At 36.4% G+C, this 25,120-nt stretch overlaps 1 protein-coding gene across 7 annotated transcripts in view; it reads left to right on the top strand.

The window, feature by feature from the left end:
- Positions 1-25,120, top strand: part of Tcf12 (transcription factor 12) — a 238,031-nt gene that overhangs the window by 153,910 nt on the left and 59,001 nt on the right. For all 7 annotated transcript variants that reach the window (XM_051197923.1, XM_051197922.1, XM_051197921.1 and 4 more), the window contains 2 exons: positions 17,630-17,765; positions 22,513-22,565. In XM_051197923.1, the coding sequence (XP_051053880.1) occupies positions 17,630-17,765; positions 22,513-22,565 (189 nt within the window). The remainder of the gene's footprint in view (positions 1-17,629; positions 17,766-22,512; positions 22,566-25,120) is intronic.

Here is a 25,120-nt window from a genome sequence, read left to right as displayed (position 1 = left end):
GGCCTGCAGATATATATGCCCACAAATACATATTAAAAACTAAACAAAACAAAAAACAAGATTTGAAGATCTTTTTCCTCAGCAATTGACAAAATAACAATACTAAATCTTAATAATAGAGCTAAATTAACTCTCAACAACTTGGCCTTATTGGTGTTTATAGACCTCTACATCTAACAATTGAAGAATGTAAATTTCTTTTAGGGGTTCATGTTAATTACAATCAAAAGATATGAATTGTATACCAGCTCATAAAATCAGTGTCAGCAAAGTACACAGGGTGGAAAATATAGAGAGCTTGTACATAGAAGCCAACATGAAACCATTTAACCATACATGTTAAATAGCCATACTGAATCCCACAAGGTGGAAAACTCTGAAGGTTGGTTCTCTGACCTCCATGCGCTCACATGCCAACTACATATAAGCATAAACACAAACAATAATAGTGTCTTAGTTAGGGCTTCTATTGCCCTAACTATGAAGAGACACCATGACCAAGAAAACTCTTACAAAGGAAAACATTTATTTGGGGGTGGCTTACAGTTTCAGAGATCTAGTTCATCATCATGGTAGAAAACATGGCAGCATGAAGACAGACATGGTGCTGGAGAAGCTTAGAGTTGTGTTTCTTAATCCACGGGGCAGCAGGAGACTGTGTGCCTCACTGGGAGTAGCTTAAGCATATGTGACTTCAAAGCCTGCCCCAACAGTGACTGACACACTTCCTCCACCAAGGCCACATCTCATATTAGTGCTACTTCCTATGTGGGCCAAACATTCAAGCACATGAGTCTATGGGAGCCATTCCTATTCAAACCACAACAAGTAGTAATTTTAAAACTTAAGAAACTTAAAGGTGTAAGTTTAACAGAATATAAGATCACACAATGAAAATACACAGTACAATTTGGGAACAAAGAACTGATCAGAGATATACTGTGCTTGCTTGTGAATTTGAATACTATCTTTTACATTTTAATTTTCCTCATTTGTGCTATAGATTTGACTTGGTTCCAGTCAGAGATCTAACAGAATTTTTGTAGATACAAGAATATTTAAAGGTAGAAAATAGCATATTACCTACTTAGCCCAACAACTTAAGTTTCGTCCCTGGAATCACAAAGTAGACAGAGAACTAACTCCCGTAAGTTGTTCTTTGGCCCCTGTGTATGGTCAATGTTATTTATTGTGACACACAATAAGTAAATAAATGTAACTAATTTCTTAATTAAAGGCAAAAGATTAAAAGGCTAAAACCATGATTTCACTATTTACTTCAAAGCAATACTAATCAACAGGACAATGTTATATTTGTATGTAGATGGAAACATAGTTCAAGGAACAGAGACCTCAGAAAGGGCCCTCAGATATATATGTTGATAAAAGCAATTCAGTAAAAGATTATCTCTTCAGTGTAAGGTACTAGAGTAACTGTATATCAGTGTGGGAAAGAGGAACTTTATCCCTTATACTTTATTAAACTTAAGTTTGAAATAGAATTTTAATTTGAGAGCTAAAGTAATGATACATTTGAGGAGAAAACATATATAAATGTTACCACCTCAGAACAAATAAAAATTATTTTACAAAAACATTTTTTTTTTAAATTTGTGTGTGCTTTTCTGAATGTGTACCATATGTATGCAGTGCCTTTTGAGTCCAGAAGAGAATATCAAAGCTGGAGTTAGTTACCTTATGTGGATGCTGGGAACCAGCCTTGGTCCTATATAAGAACATTAAGCACTCTTAACTACTGATGAGCTATCTCTCCTGCCCCAGACAAAAATTCTTAGGAATGAAGTAGATAGCATGAGGCATGAGAGTAACCAAAATTTAAAGTGTACTCAACTTCCAACCCCCCCCCCATAAAAAATACACCATCAAGAAAAAAATGTGTGACTGGCCCAGTGCTATAGTCCTAGATACTCGGGAGCCTAAAGCAGGGCCATCTCTTGAATCACAGGAGATTAAGACCAGCCTCAGGCAACATAGCCAGATCCCATAGCCAGCCAGCCAGCCTGCCTGCCTGCCTGCCCGCCCACTTATTGAATTCACTCTTTTTTGACCGGGGGGGGGGGGGTGTACATATATAATGCACTTTAATCATACTCATACATCATTACTCTCCTCTCCTGCAGAACTCCTTCTTTCAAAAAAAAAAAAAAAATCTCTTCTCCTTTTCATGCCTATCCCCTCCCCCCAAAAAGAAAGAAAGAAAACCTGCTGTGTATTCGGTCTTCTTAGCATAAGGGTGGATAGGAGTTACTTACTAGAGCAATGATGACATAAAGTAGGGACACCACTGAAGAAAGTGATTTCCTTTTCCTTCCCACTTGGGAAGGAGTGGGACCTCATCCTTGATGGAAGATTGACAGGCATAATCTTGTGTGAGTAACTACAGCTATGGTGAGCCTTCCTTAGGAAACTTCTTTTAGCAGTGAATGCACATAATGCAGTCAAAGTTTGGAGAGTTAAGTGACTGTTGATTGTTCAGCCCTAAGCAAGATGTCTACATTACTTCTAAGGAATGGAAGAGTCAAACGATGGTGTAGAAATGCTATGAAGCACAGTCTTGGATATGAGGGGTCCATTGCAATAATAAACACAGCAACTGTGCTTACCTGGATCAGGTTTTTTGTTTTGTTTTAGTTTAGTTTCTCTCTCTTTCTGTCTCTCTCTCTCTCTCTCTCTCTCTCTCTCTCTCTCTCTCTCTCTAAAAAAGAAAAGCCAAAACTTAGAAGATACCATACATATTTTCTCAAGTTACAATTTAATTTATCTTCTAAATTTAAATTCATAGATAAGATATATAGCTCATATAGCTAACATAAATCTTGTGTATAAAGTATATGATAGTTCATGATAATGTAATAGGAAAAAGTCAACCCAATTGTGTAAATGGACTTGAGCAAACATTTTATAAAAGAAGATATAAAAAAAGGCTGATTAGCATATGCGTACCACATTATTAGCTATGTGATGCATATGAATTAAAATCATCATGGCATTACCACTGCATATCCACCCAAGTAACTAAAGATAATGAACATCAAATATGGAGCAGCCTCAACTCTTTCATGTTGATAATGGGACTGTCATATGGCACAGTAACTTTAGAGAAATGGTACCAATTATTTTTCAAAGTTAAATATGCAACTACACCATAACCAGCAATATTATTCATGAATATTTTCCAAGGAAGGTGGAATTATTGTTCATAAAAAGTTTATATCGAAAAAGTTCATAGCAGTTGTGTACATATTCTCTTAGAACTGGAAGCAACCCAGATGTTCAGTAACAGAATGGATAAACAACTTGCGCTGTGTTCATCCATTGAATATTGCTCAATAAGATGGAATGAATTAATGACATAAGTAGGAAAACAAGTGATTCTCAGTGCAGTGTGTGTCCATACCTTGAAATACATAAGGTTCAAACATGTATAAAATAGTAAAGCTTGATGGCCTAATCTCTGGTTACCTTTGGAGGAAGATTTGGCTGAGTAGGGGATGGAAATGTTTGGTTTCTTAATGTGTATTCATCAGAACTGATTAGTAAACTGATTGCCCAAGCCAGGGGGTATTAGTGCAAGTCTTTAATCCCAGCACTCGGGAGACAGCAGCAGAGGCTACACAGAGAAACCCTGTCTTGAAAAAGCAAAACAGGAAAGAATATATGTGTTTAAAAAACAAAAATAAAATGTAACTGAGAGTGATGGTACATACCTGTAATCCACTTGGAAGGTGGAGTCAGAAGGGTTAAGGAGTTCAAGGCCTGTTTCAAACCATCCCCATAAGGAATAAATTTTAACAACCAAAAAAAAAAAAAAAAAAAAAAAAACTGAACACTGAAAAACTAGTAAATGTGTTAAAATGATGTTACAGAACTAATTTAAAGGAGACTTCAAACAGTGATGTTCATAGAGCAGAACACAGAAATGAATGCAAAGGTTAATTTTTTGTGGGAGTGTGGGAAGTAGATGTGTTGAAGATGGTGTAGGCTGTTTCAAGTCTGTGACAGATATTTTGCATTACTACTAGTAATTTTGGGGAATTAAAATCTCTACTAGAGTGAAAACAGATAACTTACAGAATGCCATAGACTAAAGGAGCAGGCTGCCGGCCAGCTCCACTTAATAGAAAGTGGCCATTTCCATTCATTACAAATTAGTGAAACTCTCCTACTTAATTGGCAGAGCTAGGTAGTAGTAAAAGAGATGGTCAGGCCTGCTAGGTTTGTACATTTTCTGTCTGGTTCTTTACAGAACTCATTCTGGTCTTGATAATAGTTTCCCATCAAAATATTAATTATTTTTCCCAAGCAGGTATGTTTCTGATACTTCTTACACTGTCATTTGTGGCCAGTGTTATACTAGCCTATTCTTTTCCCAAGACGATTAATGATATAAGGACAGTTCCAGTCTTTCCTTATATAACAACAAATCAGTTTGACTAAAATGTCTACATGTTCTGGCATTTGAAACTCGGTCTCCAGTTGGTAGTGATGCTTGCAAGGGTTATGGGGTGTGACCTTACTGAAGGAAGTATGTTACTGGGGTCAGGCTTTTGGAGTTTAAATACTTGAACCACTCTCGGTTAGATAACTCTGCTTCACACTTATGTTTCAAAATGTGAGGACTTCATGTCTTCTTGAGCCAATGTGCCTGTTGCTTACTGCTGTGCTTCCCCACTGTAAACAACTCTTACTACTCTGAAACCATGAGCTGAATAAACTCTTCTATAACTAATACAAAACCTACTGTAGGTACCTTGTCCTTGTATTTCCAAACCAGACATCAGTTAATCAAAATACATTCAGTGAAGAAATTACAAATGGTAATATAAATTGCAAATTCGACCATAAGAAGATGATAAAGAATTGAGGGTGTTTAGTTTTAAGGAAGAATAGGAGAGGTTCAGGAGATGGCTCAGTCAATAAAGTGCCTGGCACACAAGCATAAAGATCTGTATTTGGATCCTCAGGAACCAAGTAAATAATGGGGTATGGCACCATGTGTCTATAACCAGGTGAGGGAGAGGGAGAGCAACAATAGGGTGCCTGGAGTTCATTTGCCAGGTACCCCTAGCCAGTAGAAAAATTCCAAGGTCCATGAAAAGTACTTGTCTCAAAAAGTAAGGCTGAATGCCATAGAAGACAACTGATATCTGGACTACACACATAACACATATATATACACACAATTGCATGCACATATACCTCATTACACATAAAAATCAAAACATATAAGCTCCTTAGTTCTGATCCCTACCCTTTCTGAAGACCCTGTTTCCATTGCAAAAATCTAGAGTATTTCTGCTCACAGATAGGAAAAAGGATGCCAAATCTTATAAGAACAAGGAGTTCAGTCCTCACAACCCCCATGGTAGAGTGGGAAAACTGACTCTAAGTTTTACACACACACACACACACACACACACACACACACACACACAGAGAGAGAGAGAGAGAGAGAGAGAGAGAATGAATATGTAAATAATATTTTTACTGTAAAAAAAAAATACAGTTTTTTAAAAATGAATTCTGTGATCCCTGTAGGGATCCCTGTAGGGAAAGCAAAAGCCTTTCAGGCAGTACCTCAGAAAGTATTATTGACATTAAATTATATAAGCAATTAATTCTTGCTATATTTGTAACCAGCAGACTAAATTCCATCTTGCTAATAAAATTCCTTCCTTGAGAGAGATGCAACGTCTATTTTTTTTTTTTTTCTCAAAAAATCAAGGCATAATTCTACCAAAGTTCACCCTGGGAAACCCTTCCTTGCTGAGCATAGGTAAGGGTTTTCTTATAAGAGTGTGGGTAGTGTTTTTCCCCTCAGCAGTCACAGCTAGAAAACTTTTACTCAGCAGGGATGAGAGCTTCCTCATAGCCATATAGATGGAGCTTCTTTTCTCCCTATTGTGTATTCTCCAGTGCCTCTCCTAAGCCACATACAGTAAAGGGAGAATTGGATTCAGCAGGTAGTATTTGCAGGAAATTCTGATGAGGGTCTTGGGACCCTTCCCACTCCTTCATAAGAAGGTGTAAACAAACTGTCAGCAAGCCCAATTGAATAATCCTTTTTGCAAGGGAACCACATCAAGATGGTGGTTACTTGGTTTGAACAACAGTTACTCATATCACAAAACAGCAGGTGATTAATTTGATATAGTGATCATATTTGCAGGTCTGTTGGACAGGTTAATATTGGTGATGCATAGTGACCTTTATTTTTCAACCTTATGATCATTATTTAGTTTGGTTACTGCAGTATGCTATGAAAAAGTGTTGCTGATGCTGCTTGCTATCCAAGAAACTTGAAAGCTCAAGCTATATTATCTACCTAAGACTAAATAGCTTATAAATGTTTAGGAGAAAATGGTTGAAATAATAGATTGCTATGTTCTAGGTTTCAAAGTAAGGAAATGACATCATGATCAAACTTTAGAACTAGTGGGAAGAAGGGGTTAAGGTATGAGGTGAAAGAGCATCTGCAGTAGGAAGGGGTGGTAGCACTGTACAGACAAGAGGCTATGTCACAGAGAATATTAGACTTCTCTGATTACTGTGCGCAGCATCTCTTTGGGGGAGAGGACTATTACATTGGTGATTGGAGGAATGTTGGAGCCAGGAAGGGTGGAGAAGACACCGTTAGCACTTAGATCAGAGTGTAGCCTCTCCCTGTGGCAATGCTCCCCTGAAGTAGCATATGAAAGAACCCAACATACACACTAGTCAGTCAGAAAATTTTTGAAGATCTGAATTATGTAATTTAGTCATGGGTTTAGAATATAATAGAACAAATTTTGTGGGAGGGGAATCTTAAAAGTATCAGGTAATAGTTTTTCAAGAATTTCTTGTTGAGGAAAAACATCACTCACTGTTCCTCATGACTCTAAAAATTGACAGTTGCACTTTTGAATATAGATTAAGTACCTTAAAACTACAAAAACTCAACACAGTAAATCTTAACATAATAAAAAATTATTGGCTGTGGTGCTGATTGTGCACACCTTTAATCCCAGCACTCGGAGGCAAAGGCAGGCAGCTCTCTGGGTTTGAGGCCAGAGCTAGTTCCTGGACAGCCCGGGCTACCAAGAGAAATCCTGTCTTGAAAAACAAAACAAAAAAGATTATTGGTGGTTTTGAACACTTGGAAATGGCAAAATAAGTAGTGTATTTTTTAGTGAATTTTCTCATAGCTGTGATCAAATACCATATGAGAAGAAACTTAAAGGAAAAATATATATTTGGCTCATAATTCAGAGTATAGTCCATCCTGAAGAGGAAGGCATGGCAGGATGAGTATGGAACAGGTCATTGAATCCAGTTAGGAAGCAGGGAGGGAGGGGTGCTGGGACTTGGTTCACTTTTTCCTTTTTATTCATCATGGAACCTTGGCTCATGATATATTGCTATGCACATTGAGGATGGTTTCCTCCCTTTTCAGTTAATCCTTTACAGAAACACTATTATGGACATCCCAGAATGTGCTTTTATGGTGATTCTTAATCTAGTCAAATTGACAGTAAAGATGCACTTCAAGATGCATTACAAGCAGTAACTCAGTGTTATCAACTGTTGAAATTGTGTTACTGGTACATGATTTATTGTACTGTCTTCTACTTTTATGTAGACATGAAATTTCCCAGAGTAATCAGTGTCTTGAAGATGTCCAGGTGTCAGTTCATAAAGCTATTACATGCTAACTGCATGCCTAATACTAGATTGGGCCAGGTGTCACTCTTTGCTATACTGAATGAAAATTGGTTCCCCATGAAAGCTCTGAAGAAAAAGAAAGTTGTTCCTAAACATTATTGTGCTCCCAGAGCCTTAGGTTGCCTTCATACCACTCGCATAAAACCCATGTTGATACCTTACTTAGTTACAGTTTGCTCTTTGATATTCGTCAAAAAAAAAAAAAAAAAAAGAAAGAAAATAGAAAAAGCCTGTAAGTCATACTGGTAGCACTGTAGGAAAACATCGACAGGGGCCATTTCAACACATAGTTTCTAAACTCAAATATTCTGAAAAGCTTGTTACTTGAGAGGAATTGTGTTCATGAGAGAAGAGGGAATGTCTCAGTATTTACTATGGGTTGACTGGAACCAATATTCCTTCTGTGTGAGGCCCCTGCATGGGGTACAGCATGTACAACCACAGCAGAACAAAACACACTTGACTGATCACTGCCAACACCATTTAAATCTGCCCTTATTAAATCCCTGTAGTGTTGTTTTGGAAGTGGGGATGCCTTCCACAAACCTGTAAAACCCTTTCATAAAAATGTTCATGTTTGTAATTATTTACATACTTAATATATCCAGATGACTTTTAGCTTGTCTTCTTCATGTGCCTTTGTTTCCAGGAAGTATTTTCTTTTTCTCTTGCTAAGCAGGCACTTGCCAACATACCCTGTGCTTTCTCCAAAAAACGTTTTTCTTAATTGATCTTTAGCTTCTATCTCTTACTCTGATAACTTTTCATTGGCAGGTGGAAAATTTGGGAGAAAGGCTGAAAGTTTTCATTAAAAATTAACTATTAAGATAATAAAATTTCTCTTTGCTTCTGATACTTAAAAAAGTTTAAATGTGAGCTATTCAGTTGACATGCTTTAGAAACTTAACCATACAAGGGTAGTTTATTTTCTTTATTAAACTGAAAGATTGGGCAAATTACTTTAGTGTAGGATACATGTAATGGATGACTGTCATTATCTTCTTAAACCTACATGATATTGAAAAGCATAGACTATGATAATTACATTTTTAAGAATTCATGCTGAGATGATAAGATTTGTAACATGCTAGAAAACCTAACTAGTTGTGGCTCTGTACTGACTCAGGAAGGAATTCAGAGCAGTTAGGGTTCTATTACAGTATCTGAACATGCTTGCTTTCCAGCTCCCACCCTGATTTAATATAATGTCCAAAGTGTTGGTAATGACTTGAAGCTATGCAGGTTACACAAAGCATTTAATGAAATCTTGTCTTAGACAAAACACTGTGAGGGTCGTAATTAACAGCTCATTTTCTGCAATTCTATTGATTACTCATTCATGATCCTTTGTTCTCAGAATGATAACCACCAGCATGGATGTTGCTATCTGATGAGATTCTTAGGACGGAATTCTTCAATAGCTTGTAGATAATTGCTGACACCCCTGAAATTTCAATGTAAATTAATTAACATCACAATGCAATTATTTTATAAGTGTTAGTGTTTGCGAAAGTTTAAATTTATTGCAGTATATTTTGTAGTCATTTGTTGGAAATTGTTTTGTTTTCCCCGAGTTCTCACTCTTTCAGAGTTTGCATTGAGTGTGACTTGAAATGAAGGACTTCTTCTTCTCCCTGGGGTCACCTGTCATAATCTCTGAAAATTCAAGTGGAGCTAGTCAAACTACTGTGATTTTTGTTCTGAAATGAAAGAAGTACACATAAAAACTGGTGTAACATTTTACTAATTTTGCTTTGAGCACACTTTGTGTCTTTCTTGATCATCAACAGAAGAGGTGCTTGAGTGCCAAGAATGGAGTTGTGGCTGTGATAGGGTTTTGTTTTTCTCTATTTAATTTAAGCATGTTCCCTCCTTGAAAAGACAAACCTTTCTACAGATGCTTGCCTTTATGTTATAAGACCACGTACCATTTCATGAATGTAAAGGAGGCATGAAATTAGATACTGCATAGGCACTATACAGCAGAAATATTTTGAGATACATGACTCCAGTATTCCCAATCTTATTTTCCTAGAAAACAGATCAGTAATAGGGACTCAGTACTTAAATATAATAAAATAATGCTTGCTTTTTTTTTTTTTTTTTAAAGATGGATCTTACTCCATAGGCCAGGCCGGCTTCAGCCTTGTTGTAGCCCTCCCATCTCACCATCTCATCTTTCCAAGTGCTGGATTATAGATGTGTATCACCTCTTCTAGCCTGGTGCTTGCAGTTTATATATATATATGGATGGTTAATTAGGCCCTTATTTAATCTGAAGGTAGGAATAGATAGGAGTATACTTAGTAAGTATTCACACCAGTCCATTTAGTGGTAAAAAGTAGTCTGAAAAAGCAAGCATACATTTACCATCTATAAAGATAACAAATACCCATATTATTGCTGTCTGACTCTGAGTCCATTTAGCTACTGTTTTGCATAAATATTCTTCCTTCCTATGAAATCACATTTATAATCTTTTCAGTCTAACACAATTCACGTTAATGAATGATGTTGGCCAACCATACTACTTTATTTCTTTACTTAACTTTCAGGGCATGGTTAAACTAAAGAGCTTTCTTAAGGTCACATTTGAGAGCCACGGTAACTCTTGCCTATGAAGGGGGAGAAAAACCTTAAAGATGTATCCATAGATTACTTAACTTCTTTAGAAAGAAATTAATCTTTTTGGTTACTGGTTTGTCATACATAATTCAAAGTGTTACATTGTAGAGGCTTTCTATATGACTTAGAAAGGATGCTTTTTCATTGTGTATTACTCATTATTATCTTTTTACAAATAGTCTAAAGGGGTGTGAAAAGTTTATTTTTTCTAACAGTATACTAAGAAATGAATGTTATCTTGTTTCAGAGTATTAATTCTGCCCTGAATAAGATAGCTTGTATGAATAAAACTGGTTTGCCTGGTTCTCTATCCTCTGGGACATTAGTATTCTTTCTGCTTAAGATACCTCTAGGCTAAGATCAGTGGTAATCAATAGTGTATCTCGTTTATTTTAAAGCCAGCAGAAAAGTCAATAATATAAGTTAATACCTAATTTTATTTTAGGAGAATAAAAGTAAAGTCACTAATTATGTTTGCTTTGGTGTTAGCAACTTGTTTAAAGAAAGAAGGGAAATTGTATGATTTTTGCTATTGGTATAATATCAAAATATAAGGCTTGTATAATAACAAAATGTAATTTTGCTGCGTTTTTAGGCATATTTTCCATTGATGTATTGGGCATGATTTTATTGTCAGGTCCTTATAAATGAAATTGTGTCCTAAACTTGGTCTTTATTTATTTGAGTGCTGAATTGGGTCTATTTAGTTAACAGGATAAGCTAACAATCTAAAGTGTTAATGAAGCAAACTCCACTGTGTTTACTTGGCTTACTCGTGTGAGTCATAACAGTTTTAAAACAGAGAGAAATAATTATTGCTCTGATTTAGACAGTGGAGTGAAGTAACAGCCTCTGTGTGGTTTTGGCATCAATAATCATGGTGAAACAAGAAGTAGGGCATATCCTGTCCAGGTTTGTCTGTAGTGGAGGAAAGGCTTATCAATACTAGTAACAAGCAGTCATTTTTTCCCTTAATTTTGTCTTTTTCATCGTGTAGTCAGTACACATTTCCAAAGTCCCCCAGTTTGTCCTCCATAGATAACTCAGCTTTAGGATTTAGACTTTAGAGTCATTTAGAGATTACTCAAATTTTTTTCAAATTAACATCTTTTTGTATGTTAGTCAGATTCTTGGGGTTTAGGAGTTTTGTATGAAGGGAGAGGATCTCTCAACTGGCCTAGACAGGATGCTCTAAATGGTAACTAAAATAGTATATTTGGAAATGTCACTAGTGAGTCTTCAGTGTTGTTTATTCTTATTTCTTAAAGGCTTTTTCTTTGAAAATGTACATAAGAGTACATTGCATGTTACGTATTCTTCACCAAGATTCATCAGTTAACATTTCACTTTTCAGTGTGAGCACACGTTCTATATGTACTCTGTATATGCAGAATCACGGGAGAGCATGATGTATTTTTCTGTTTTTGATTGGGGCTAATACAGCTTGAGTATATTCTTTGTCTTCAGACTCTTAATTGTTATCTCTCCCTCCACTTGTTTGCTGCTTCTGTCTCTTCTCTCTTCATTTAGTCTTACTTTAGCCATGGGGAGTTTTATAACCCAAGAAGCTTGAATTTAGGGCAGACCAGGTCTTTTGAAACCTCACACCATTGCATAGGACAGAAAAGTATTATGCCTAAGAAATAGAGAATTAGAGTACTGTTTATCTTATTTCTTCATACATAAAGATAGATAACTAAGTGATCCTCTTTACTTTAACTGTTAAGCCTTGGAGAGAAGAGGGAAGATTTGTTTATGTAAACCATCTGCCCAGTATCACAATCAGGATTGAACATAGGTCTAGTTTATCTTTACATTTTCTATGACATTAATATGTTTATTTTGGCTTCTTATAAAACATGAAAATGCTCTTTTCCTCTTCGTCATTTAGGTCATTTGTGCTTCTTTACTGTGACTATCTTGACATCTCTGAAGAAGATGGCAAAATTTTACTCATGTGCAAGTCTGTGTGTGTGTGTGTGTGTGTGTGTGTGTGTGTGTGTGTGTGTGTGTGTGTGTGTGTGTTAGCAATTATTATCTTTCTGAACTGAGCTCTTTAACCCACCATTGAAACCTCAGATTAGTTTAGCTATGATGTTAAACTCTCCCACTCTAACAAGAAGCCATAGCTCTTACAGAAATCAGCAGGACTGTGTTGCATTTCAAGTAATTTCAGAAACAAGTTCAGTTTGACAGAATGTCATTTGTTGACCCTTAATATAAGTCATAATTTTATATGCTTGTAAAAAAGCTAAGCAAGCCTGATAATCCCACCCAGCTTTATTACATGGAGCCCACATAAAGATACAAGGAGAAAATCAACTCCACAAAATTTGCCTCTGACATCTAGGCATGTACCATGATATTTGCATGCTTGCCCTCCCACACACAAAGAGACCATATACACACACACACAATTATGTATATGGATATCTTTTTTTTTTTTTTTTTTTTTTTTTAATGCTCTAGAGATGGTTCAACATTTGTTGCTTTTATAGAGGACCTGGATTCATTTGCCAGCACCCACTTGGTGGCTGGCTCACAACACCTGTAACTCCAATTCCAGGGAGTCTGACAATCACATTAATTTTTTAATAAAAGATTGCTTCAGTAAGAATTGAACAGTATAATGTTCTGATAAGAGAAATATTCATGTCTGTCTCTTACATATTCCTTTTATATGTTCAGTGAACAGCCTTTGTTTTCCATGTGAAAAAATACTGATAAAATTATCAGTGGCAGTCTGGTATTTAGCAAAGATTATACCTATTAAAAGAATTTTTTTCAGCTGCATGTGGAGATCTTATGTTCCATATACCCTGATCTTGCTGTTTAAAGAATGCTGCATCTGCTTGTCAAAGGCAAAATAAAAAACAAAACAGGTATGGTGATTAAAATTTATGTATAACCTCAGGGAAACAATGGCTTCTAGGTTCCTGCTCTCAAACAGAACATCACTGGAAGATCCATAGCTAAGGGTTTGTTATGTGAATAGGTGTGTGTGTGTGTGTGTGTGTGTGTGTGTGTGTGTGTGTGTGTATAATGTTTACATTTAAATTGCTTATGGATAGATTATTTCTACTTTGTGTCTGATCACCCCTTTCTATCTTACTCCGTTGAATGTTGTATCTTTTAGAATTTATGTAATTGATGCTAAATAATTACATTGATATTGTACAGTCTTTTTATTTACATGTCATAATATCTGGTAATTAAAACTACTTCTACCCACTTGCCTACTTCATAAAAGAATACATAAGCTCTATCTGAAAAAGAATTTGCTTTTTGAGGAATCTGAAGAACACTGTGTTCTTTTGGTTTTGGGGTTTTTTGAAACTGGGTTTCTCTGTGTAACAGCTCTGTCTTAGAACTCGCTCTGTAGTCCAGGCTGGCTTTGAACTCACAGAGATTCGCCTGCATCTGCTTCCTGAGTGTTGGGATTAAAGGAGTATACTATCACCACCTGGTGAACACTGTTCTTAGGACGATTTATGAAAGATACACAGACAGGTTTTGGCTAATTTAGTGCTTTGTCTCATGGGTGCTGCACATGTCACATGAGCTATAAAGAAGTTGACATACCAGATGAGTGAAGACACCATGGCCAATGTAGAGGATAAAGCAAAGGTGATAACCAGAGGACATTTATAGCAGAAGCACTTGCATGGAAAGCATGGAAAGCCTTTCACAGCTGCATGGATAGCTGTGCATCCCTTCTAAAGTCTGAGGCACAGAAGTAAACTCTCAAATAAGGACCCTAAGTTTGCAGTTTTAGAAACTAAAAAAGGGAGAGAAGGCTGGAATGTAGTTCAATGGTTAAGAACACTGGTTGATCTTGCAGAGGAACTCTAGTTTGAATCCCAGCACTCACATCCATCTATAGTGCCTCACGACCATCTATAACTCTAGCCCCAGAGTATGTGATGTCCTCTGCTGGCTTCCCCAGGTACAAGGCACACATGTGGTACACACACATACATAAAGACCAAACACCCATACACATAACTCATTTTTTTTTAAAAAAACTAGAAAGAAAGAAAAACAGACCAAACTGAAAAGGAAGATGGGGAAACTATATAAAATAAGAACAGACATAAACACAACAAACTAGAAGCAGAAAAGAAAGCCAACTAAGTCAGAAATTGGTCATTAGATTTGAGCCCTGCCTGGTACATATAGTAAGTTCTAGACCAGCATGGGTTATATGCAATACCTTACCTTTAAAAAGATTAAAAGTTGACTCCTTGAAGATTAACAAAATTGAAAAACTTATACCTAGATTGGTAAATATTAACCTAATCAGAAGTGAAAGGGTCACATTGCTTCAGGCTTTATGAAAATAAAAGGGAAAAATAAATACCACAAGCAGTTACATGCCAATACATATTCCAGATGAAATGACCAAATTCCTAGAAACATACACTGTCAAGCCTAGCTCAGACTTTAATAGAGGAAAGTAAGAGAATCAGCAGTAGAAGTGTTTGCACTTAAGGAAGGCCCAGAGCCATATGACTTTTCCAGTAAAGTGCAGTAATTTTTTAAAGAAGAAATTAGGCTACTGCTTCTTTAGGAGCAGCATTGTACTGACTCCAAAGCCACAGACACTGCAAGGAAAATGAACTTGCAGACCATTATCCATTTTGAATATATATACAAAAATCACCCATAGGATATGAACACACTAAAGACTCAATAACCAAGTAAATTTGTCCAAGAAATACAAAAATGGCTTAACAGGAAAATTGATCAGTATAACTTAACCACAGTAATAATGTGAAGGAAAACAAAACAAAAAACAAACACAAAATCAGGCAACTGATGGGATCGGGGAGGGGATGCATCTAACCAAAACTAGTACCTCTGCCAGGTGAAGCACAGGCCTTTAATCTCAGCAGTTAGAAAGCTGAGGCACAGGCAGCTTGGCCTATATAGCAGATTTCAGACCAGTTGAGGCTGCATTTTAAGACTGTCCCACACCCACTCAAAACAAACAAAAATTAGCACTCTTTCATGTTAAGACCATTTAGGAAGGTAAGAGTAGGGAGGAAGAGAGATGGCTCAGTGGCTACAAACATATATTGCTCTTCCACAGGACCTGAGTTCAGTTTCCAGAACTCATACCAAGTAGTTCACGACTACTTGTAACTCTGTATTTAAAGGATCTAGTGCCCTCTACAGGCGCCTATGTGCATGTGAGAGCGTGCACACACGTAGGAAAGGTGTTTTGTTTTTTAATGAAAAATAGCCAATCATATTTTCATCTGTTATATTCAGCAGTGAATTTCAAATTATAGGAGAGTAAAGTAAAACTACCCTTATTTGAAGACAGTTTGACCCTTTATTTAGAAATGCTTAAGAGATTCACCCTAAAACTATTGGAGTTAAGGGTTGGAGAGATGGTTCAGTGGTTAAGAGCACATCTTCCTCTTGTAGAAGACCCAACTTAGTTCCCCGCTCCCAGTTCAGATGGCTTACAACTACTTTAACTCAGCTCCAAGGGATCAGTACCCTCTTCTGGACTCCACTGGCGCTTCATGTGTACTGTCCCCACTCTCACCCCACACCCACACACCAGGTGAATAAACTTCAAAATGATCAGACTAAATAAAATAACATGGACTACCTGGAATAAGTCAACCCACAGAGGCAGAAAGCAGAGTAGTGGTTACCATGGGCTGAGTAAACTGAAACAAGGAGTTAATGCTTAGTGTGTGTGCATAGAAAAGGAGAGGAATGATTACTGTAGGGCTGTAGAGTTTCCTTCAGGCATGCAGCAGTGATAGGAACCTAATGGTTGTACATAATAAGTATATTGAGCCCCACTGCTAGGAGACTGTTTTTAAACAGTCAGTTTTATGTTGTGTGAATTTACTGTAATATTTTTAATATTCAAACAGTAAGAAAAGTCATAACTTAGTTTTTCTTGACTATTAGAATGGAAGCAGTGCTAGAATATAGTGGCTGCTCTTCCCATGTTCTGCTCACTCTTTCTGATTGAAGTGAGTTTATTCTTGTAGCATGTCATGATGCTCAGCACTAAGAACATGAAGACGATAGTAAGGGTATTAAGTATGTATCAGGAGAGTAGTAGTAAGCTGGGAGAATCATGTTTTCATGTCTGAACACATCCTCTGAGGCTCTTTTTCACCACTCTTCCCCAATAAAATCACTTCTTTCTTGTTTCACATGGATGTGATACTTTTCGTTTCAGCTACTAGAAGTCTCAGACCCAAGTTCTGCCAATTATAACCTCACTTTGTTTGTAATGAGATCACCAAATCAGTGGTTTAGATTAGGGCTGCTGAATATCTAAATTTCAATGATGGATTCAAGCTCTATACCTGACTTTTGTACTCTTGATGGATTTCTCGCATTTTGGATGTCTAGACATTAGGAAACCTAACATATGTATTCATTAACACACTCTAAATCTTAACAGGGGTGAATAATTATTATGGGCCAAATAGAACAAGATATATTTTTATCAAATAATCCAAGATACATGTGACATCTTAGGTGTTGTACTTGAGTCCAAGGAGCATAAACTGAACAAATCTGACATAAGGGGACAAAGCAGCACATGGAGCTGGACTACTTTCAACCTTCAGTTCACATGGTGGGTGGTATTGTGCTCTGTGACATTTTATAAGAAACTTAACAAAGTGAAAGAGTGTCTAGAAGGCCATGTCAGGGATGAGGAGGAAGGACACCCTCCTCCCTCGTCTATGTCATGAAACAAATGAAGAAAGCAAGAGGGATTAGTCTTACAAATACGGGGCTCTTCAAATGGTAAGAGTATCCAAAAAGAAGGAAGAAAAGAGTCAGCTGCTCATGTGATCATGAAAGCCTTCAAGCAAAGTCCAGGCAACCACTTTGAAGAATATTCTTAAAATTAAAGGATACAATCACATAGTCACCAAAATGTCTTTCAACCCTGAAATTAATGCATCTACATAATTACTAAAAAGTAGACCAGCAAGCTGGGCATAGTGTCATATGGTTTTAATCCTAGCACTCATGAGACAGGGACAAGTGGATCTCTGAGCTTTAGGACAGCCAAGGCTACACAGAGAAACTGTCAACAAAAATACAACAAAAGGCAGGCAAGGGAAGAGAAGAAAAACAGTAGAGCTTAAAACAAGTGACCTAATTGAATTTAAAAAGTACTTATTTCTTCTAAATTTTAAAGGCATTGATAAAGGTACTTACTGTCAGTATTTCAGAAGTGATGAGCTTGATCATTAGCAGCAAGATGACATGTTTCCTTGGCCTTGTTTTATAGTCTAGTCTCCTGAGACAAGATCTAGGACTTGGGAGCCCAGCACAGCTGTCTTCTTCAGGAAAACCTGGAACACCATACTACTCATTCTCTGCCACAAGTTCTAGGAGAAGACCGCTCCATGACTCTGTAGCTCTAGGTGAGTGTTTGACAGAAAATCCCATCTCTCAGATGTCCTACTTCCTTAGTCTGTACTTGTGGCTGTGCTTTAATGAGAAGAAATTTACTTTTTTGGTCATCATTTGAATGTCAAGGTATAGCTACATACAAAAAATATACAGGCCGAGTATTCCTAACCTAAAATCTAAAATCCAAAGTGCTCTAAAATATGAAACCTATCAGATATTGACATTGTACCATAGAAATTTTCATACATGACTTCCTAAGATTGGCCACAACCATAAAGTACACTAAAATATGTATGAAATTACCCTTTGAATACATAAATAAGGTGTATATAAAACATAAATAAACTTGATCTTTACAAGTGGGTTCTGTCCCCACGATACTGCATTATATTTATACAGATAGTCCAGATCTGAAGACTAAAACACATCTGGCCACAAACATATCAGGTAAGGGAAACTCATCCTATATGCATTAAATACATAACAAATGAAGTTGTCAGAGTTCCCATTATTGGGAAGAACTCATCCATTTTGTATTCAAGGTTTAACTAACTATAGTTTTGGTTGACAATGTTAATACTTACACTATAATTTTCATCAATAAAAGCATGGTGTGGTAGATACACATACTGTGCTTTTAGCACCCCTGTGAAGCCATAATTTTTTTATTTATAATAAATTTTTGCCAGGTGTTGGTGGCACACACCTTTAATACCAGCACTCTGGGAGGCAGAGGCAGGCGGATCTCTGTGAGTTTGAGGCCAGCCTGATCTACAGAGTTAGTTCCAGGTCAGGCTCCAAAACAATACAGAGAAACCTGTCTTGAACCAAATAAATAACCAAGTTTATTTATTTATTTTCTATTTTTTAAATTACCATTAACATCTCCTTCCTTTTTCTCCTTTCATCCCATCCCATGAACCCTCAACTTGCTCTCAAGTTCATGCCCTTTAGTTGTTGTTTTATATGATTATTCTTAAATATATAAATATAATCTTCTTGGGTGTTACTTCTGTATATATGATATGATCTCATGGATGACCTTTTAGTATTTGACAGCTGATCAAGGTTCCTCCATGGGGGAGACCATTTCTCTCTCAGCGTTTCTCAGTTCTTTGTTTAGAGTAGACATCCTCAAGGTTTTCCCCTTCCATGTTAGCATGACTATTGATGATATCTTTTTTTTTTTTTTTTTTTTTTTTTTTTTTTTTTCCAGTTCTTGTTTAGGCAGCCATGTGAAACCCTAATTTTAACAGATTTTAAGCAAAATTTAATATTTTGCTTCATGAGAGGAGTTAGCCAATTTTTCTTCTTCTGTTTTCTTTTTCAATGGAAACTGACATAATATTGTTAACACCTATATATTAACTAAAATGAAAATAGAACTGCATGATTTACAAAATGTTTAATAAATTCCTTTCTCAGCAGTAAATAAGTGTTACTCCATTACTTTAATTCTGAATTTAACGTAAAAACTAAGGCTCAAAAGATGTCACATACATAATAGTTATAGTTCACTCACATGGGATAAATTTTAAGATTGTTATAAGTTTGAGTATAGTGGGTTTTCGATTGTTGTTGTCTGAATATTATTTACTTCTATTCTCTACTTTCCTTTGAAATTGAGATAAAATGAACAGGCACTTAACTTACTGGCATAAAAGTGTACAGTGGAATCATATATAGGACATTCATAGTGTTGTTTAGTTCAGAGTAGTGTGCAGAAAGAATCCCTATATCTAGTAAGCATTCATTCATATTCCTCTGTTACAGCTTTGGATTTTTATGTCAATCATGTGTATCTGCATGTATTCCTTCATTCAGCCATCCATCCTGAGAAAACCAGTCTATTTTATGCTGCTGGGTATTCTGTAACACTTTCTATCTAAGCAGTGTTTAAAGTGAAAATTTTGTGTGTTTTTTTTTTTTTTAATTATAAGAAAATGAAAATTGTAAAGGTAGACCAGCTCCTAAAGCAACTGTAAACCAAAGTAAAATGTGCCATATATTTCCTGATTACACAAATATTTGTTGACTGCCTCGAGCTAATATATCTACCTCCTGTCAAGCTATATATTTCTATGAGCTATTTCTAGTCTCTAGGTCTAAAGTATGAGTAAGGTACATAGAAAGGGCACAGTGATGTATGGATTTCTACATCCAGAAAAGAATTCTGGTGTCTTTATTTCATAGGAGCAAGGTCATGTAATATATATGGGTGCTATTAGAGTCAACCCTGTTGGTTTAGATAAGCATTCTTTTTGTTGTTAAAGAAATGACAGCTTAGAAAATGTTGTTCATCAGGCTTGTCTACCTGATAAGTTAACTCAGTAGAGGCCAGATCTGTTTTTGTATTGGGTTAGTCTACAGGAATGTCTTCTGCAGACTCTATGCACACACTGTAGCAACAATCCCCAATAGTGTGCTGCTACCAAAGAAAACAAACTTGAATAACTAGAATAGAATGGGGATACAGTCCACTAAAATCCAGGCTTAAAAGTCAAGTCTTCCATGAATTCAAGGTTCATTTCTATTTGATTATGATATAGATACTATTATTTATCTAGTACATCTTTTCAAAGCTCTGTGAGGCTGTAATGTTAATTTTAGATTGCAAATAAGGAACTCAAATCTAATGCAGTATATAACGTTTCTCTTGATATTCAGAGGAGTCCTACCCATTTCCTGTGTGAATACCAGTTAGTAGATTATTATGATGATGCCCATTTCTGTTCCCAGTCTTGGCATCTCCTTGGCATTGTGGTGTCTGATAAAATGTGAGCGCTCAGAAGAACTTTAGAGAAGTACAACATTATTAGTGTTTTCTAAAACCATTTAAGTACTTTAAGAAATTATTTTGGAGAGCAATAACTCTCTAATTTATAATTGTTTTGGTCTACATTAATAAGGGCTAAAAAGTTATTAAGTGTGGGACAGGAGAGATGGCTCAGCAGCTTAGAGCATTGGTTGTTCTTCCAGATGTCAGTTTCCAACACCCATAGGATGTCTCACAACTGTCTGTAGCTCCAGTCTCAGGGGATCTAATATTCTTTTCTGGCCTCCATGGGCATTGTATCCACATGGTACACAGACATGTAGGTAAAACACCCATACACATTTTAGAAAACTCACAAATGTTAGGCAATGCAATGAGCGTATGTCACGTATTATCACAAAACATGAAACTCACAGGAGAGGTGGTGCCCACCCCTTCATGTATCTAAAGGAACTGAAGCACAAAGACGTTGAAGTAACCTTACCAGTTTCATATGCCTGCTGTACTGACTGTTGCCAGTCACAGTTTGCAGCCATCCCAAACTGGAGATAATATGTGACTAATGATGGGATGCAAAAGAAAGATCTTCATTCTGATAACTACAAACCATAGGAGCCATTTCCTTGACTGATTTTGTATGAAATATCTTGTAGCTTTTGCTCAAGGAATAAATTGTAAGGAAGCATTTATTTCATCTCAACAACAAAGGTCTTATAAATACAGAATATGCCAGATGTTCTTTATCTTTGGCACTTCTGTTTTAAGGAAATGTGGGCTACCTCTTGGGAAAGGGATATCCATGCTGATGAATGCTTTTCTTCTTTTTTATTGTGTAGCATTTTCCACATGATGCTTATAAAGTTGCTTTCTTAGTTTTACAGCCTTCTGGGCTATTACCTGTAGAGAATCTATAGACCAAATTTAAATAAGTTTCGATCTTTATAAAACCACATTTTATTGTGTAGTATCATTTGTAGCCTAGAAAAAATGCTTTTCTTACTTGATTCTCATTTTTGCAATTTTAAAAAATGTGTAATTTTTTCACAATAGCCTTCCTAATAGTGAATCTATCTGAAAAATCCTGAATTTGATCCATTATTTGTATATAGTTGGAAAACTGTGCATATCATTTTTCAAAAAAATAAGTTGAACTCTAAGAGTACCTGTATTTAAATATGCACCTACACTCATGTATGCATAGGCATACACATAACACATGCACCCAGATTAACACACATACACAGATACACATAATTTAAAATAAAATTAGAGATATATATTCTCTGTGTTCATTTCCTGAAAAGGTGTGCAAACTTTTAATAAAAGTCCAAATTATACTGTAGTGCTAAAATTTCAGTTTTACTCACACATTACCAGAGCGAATGCCTATAATACTAGGCGTATATATTGGCTGTATTACATAGCATATGGAGCATGTCTTAATGTTATTATAACCTTAGTTTTTCATTCCTTCAACTTCATTTCAAATTTTTAGCATAAGTTGTATTACAGCATCTGCTATTAGATACTATGTTTTTAAAATATGCTTTTAAGCCTAAGCTTTATTGTTGTTGTTATTGTTGTTGTTGTTGTTGTTATTATGTAGTTTTTTTCTTTGTTAGGGAGACCTGTTGCACGGAGTTTGTTTCCAGTTGTCTGACACATGTGTGGAGTACTTAGACTTAAGCAGGCTCTTAAGACGTGTTCCTTCTCCTTATTTGTTTGTTCTACTGTTGTGTTTTCTTTCTTGTTTACTCTTACCATCCCAAACTTAGTAGAAGAGCCAGTGCTGCCATTCTTGTATTCCCCTTCTTAACAAGCAACATTAGAAAAAATAGAAATCGTGGTGGGAAGGTGCAGCAGGGTGGGAAAGATGGCAACACAGTGGATGGCTGGATGATGCATGGCACTTGAACTTTTTTTCTTCTTCTTCTTTTGTTATAATGTAAATGCTAATGATACATTTTGTTTTCCATATGCAGATCCTTTGCAAGCAAAGAAAGTCAGAAAGGTGCCTCCTGGCCTGCCTTCTTCTGTAAGTACTTTTTTTTTTTTAACTTGATGTTAAATAAATAGATGTCAAGTATTTAATATTTACTTGCTACAAGGATGGATTCGATTGGTGCCATTGGGCATACTTTACATAGTGACTGTTCACTGCTTAACAAAATCATTGATTGAGATAAATCCACACTTATGTTGGCTTTTCGTTTTCTGTGCAGTGATTTGTAGCTTACTCATGTGCTGTCACTCCCTGTCCCTGTCATTTGAATTCCCCTCTTGGGAAGAAGACTAGGCCTGTAGCTGTCAAAAAAGATCTCCTGTGCAGGTCTTTTGATGTTTAATTAGTCATTATGTTACTGAACAGGAGGACAGACAGAGATTAATAGCTGAGAATCTTAGAAATTTACATTTGTAATAATCCCAATGGAGCTGAAGACATTAAGATTCGGAGTACATGTTCGGCTCAGCTTGCCTCAGTAGGACTGAGGTTATTAATATGCATAAATCACCAAGTCAGATGTTCATTGTGAAGCCCTTGTGGGTTTTAAAGCCTTCATTAAGCCTTTCCCAACTTCAGTATAGCATCAGGAAAGCTTTTACACAACTAGTTTGTTGATCCCTCCTTGCTCAAAAATGTATCCTTTGAGAATAAAGAGCTTTGATGTAGGAGATTGGGAGAGGTTGGTAAAACAATCATTAATGGCTGTAGTAACCTAATACTGTAGGAGTGTTTGTGCTGTTAATATACTTATTCTTTGAAGCAATAGAAGTATTTGTAAATGAACTTACATTATAAATCCACCCACAGTTTAAAAATCCTCTGGTGAGAAGAAGGGAAAGGTCTTTTCTCTGTGTGTAGAACAAATGGGCAGTGAAGCTGTTAGATTGAGGCCCTGTGCCTTGAAGGGTACACTCTTTGTTGTGTAAATGGATGTTGGGCTTTTATTGGGCAATACTTAACACATGGGCGCAGGTGCTGCCAGATGAGTCACAGCTCATCTGAGTTTGGACTGAATGGAATATCCTGCTTGACAAGTTGCAATCTAGAAGGGGCAACATGGGCCTGGCTTTTTATTTCTTGTCAAGGATAAAGTAGAGAAATCATCTTTTGGTTGTTTGCATTCCTTCTCTTCTGTGTCCCACCCTACACCACCCTACCCCCTCTCTTCTGTGTGATACTTGAAAAGTCGAATTAAAATCTCTGAAACTCAATTCCAGATGGGCCTGAGTTTTGAGAAGCATAGGGCAGCTGTGCTCTGACCCTGCAGTCTGCCTACCTGGAAGGCTGAATTGCTGCAGCAAGCATCCTAAAAGCTTTCGCTTGCATAAGCACTTGGGCCCACTAGAGGCTGAGTAGCTGCTTGATAAACAAAATGAACAATGCCTCAAATCATTATTCCTGAAGACAGGAATTTCAGCAGCAGCTAAAAATAGCTGTATGATTTACATTTTAACAGTTGTGTGCTGTGCAAGAATAGGTAGATAGGTAAGTAGGTAACAAATCATACTCAGGTATAAAGAACTGCTGAAACATGGAACATGATTTATTGTAATTTATTACTATAATTCTATGAAAATAATAAAAGTTAATTTACATATTAATATTAGTAGACCCATGCTTCTTTTAAAAAAAGATTAGAAAGTGAAAGTCTGCCACATTTTTTTCTTGAGCTAACATTTGCAATATGCAATAAGATAATGGTCCATGTTACATAGTTACTTCATTTTTAAACAAATGAGCAAAATGGACAAAGGAGCCTTGAAAAAGACTTTGCAGACGCCTTTGTCCTTACATTTTTAATTATAACAGCATTTACTCCTTTGAGATAGTTCTCTGTATTTTATGTTCAGGAAAGGAAATACTACTGCTTTTTGATGAACTTTTGATAATGATTAAGAAATTTTGTAAGCCAAACTTACTAAGTATATTTTTCTAGCACCTTTGGTACACACCTGTAATCCTGAACTCGGAATCAGGGATAGTCAGATCTGTGAGTTCCACGCCAGCTTGGTTTTCCTAGGGAGTTCCTGGCCAACCACGGCTGTATAGTGAAACCCTGTCTCAAACAGTACACACGTATAGATGTTTATATATAGCAATGAGCATGGTGGTGTATGTGTCTATAATCTCAGCACTTGGGATCTGTGTGAAGTGGGAGGGTTGCTATATATTCTTGGCCAGCCTAAGCTCTATAGCAAGACTGTTTAAATAAAACAGAATAGCCAGTCGGTGTTGATGGTGCACGCCTTTAATCCCAGCACTCAGAAGGCAGAGGCAGGTAGATCTCTGTGAATTTGAGGTCAGCCTGGTCTACAGATCGAGTTCCAGAACATGTTCCAAAGCAATACAGAGAAACCCTGTCTCGAAAAACAAAACAAAAAAACAGAATAAAGAAAGAAAATTGTTTTCTGTTTGACTGCTTATAATGAATATGCAGTTTTTGATACTGTGATTTGTAAAAGAAGTGGATACAAAAATGAACATGGAGTGTGTATATTTTATTTTATGGTTATTTGAATAATGAGTATCATACTTCCAAAACTCAACCAAATTTTCAGATTTCAAATAGACCAGCAGGTAAAAAA

This window comes from Phodopus roborovskii, unplaced genomic scaffold, assembly GCF_943737965.1.
Source record: "Phodopus roborovskii unplaced genomic scaffold, PHOROB, whole genome shotgun sequence".
Lineage (NCBI taxonomy): Eukaryota > Metazoa > Chordata > Mammalia > Rodentia > Cricetidae > Phodopus > Phodopus roborovskii.
Note: the sequence above shows the minus strand (reverse complement) of the source record. Positions and strands in the feature narration are given on the sequence as shown.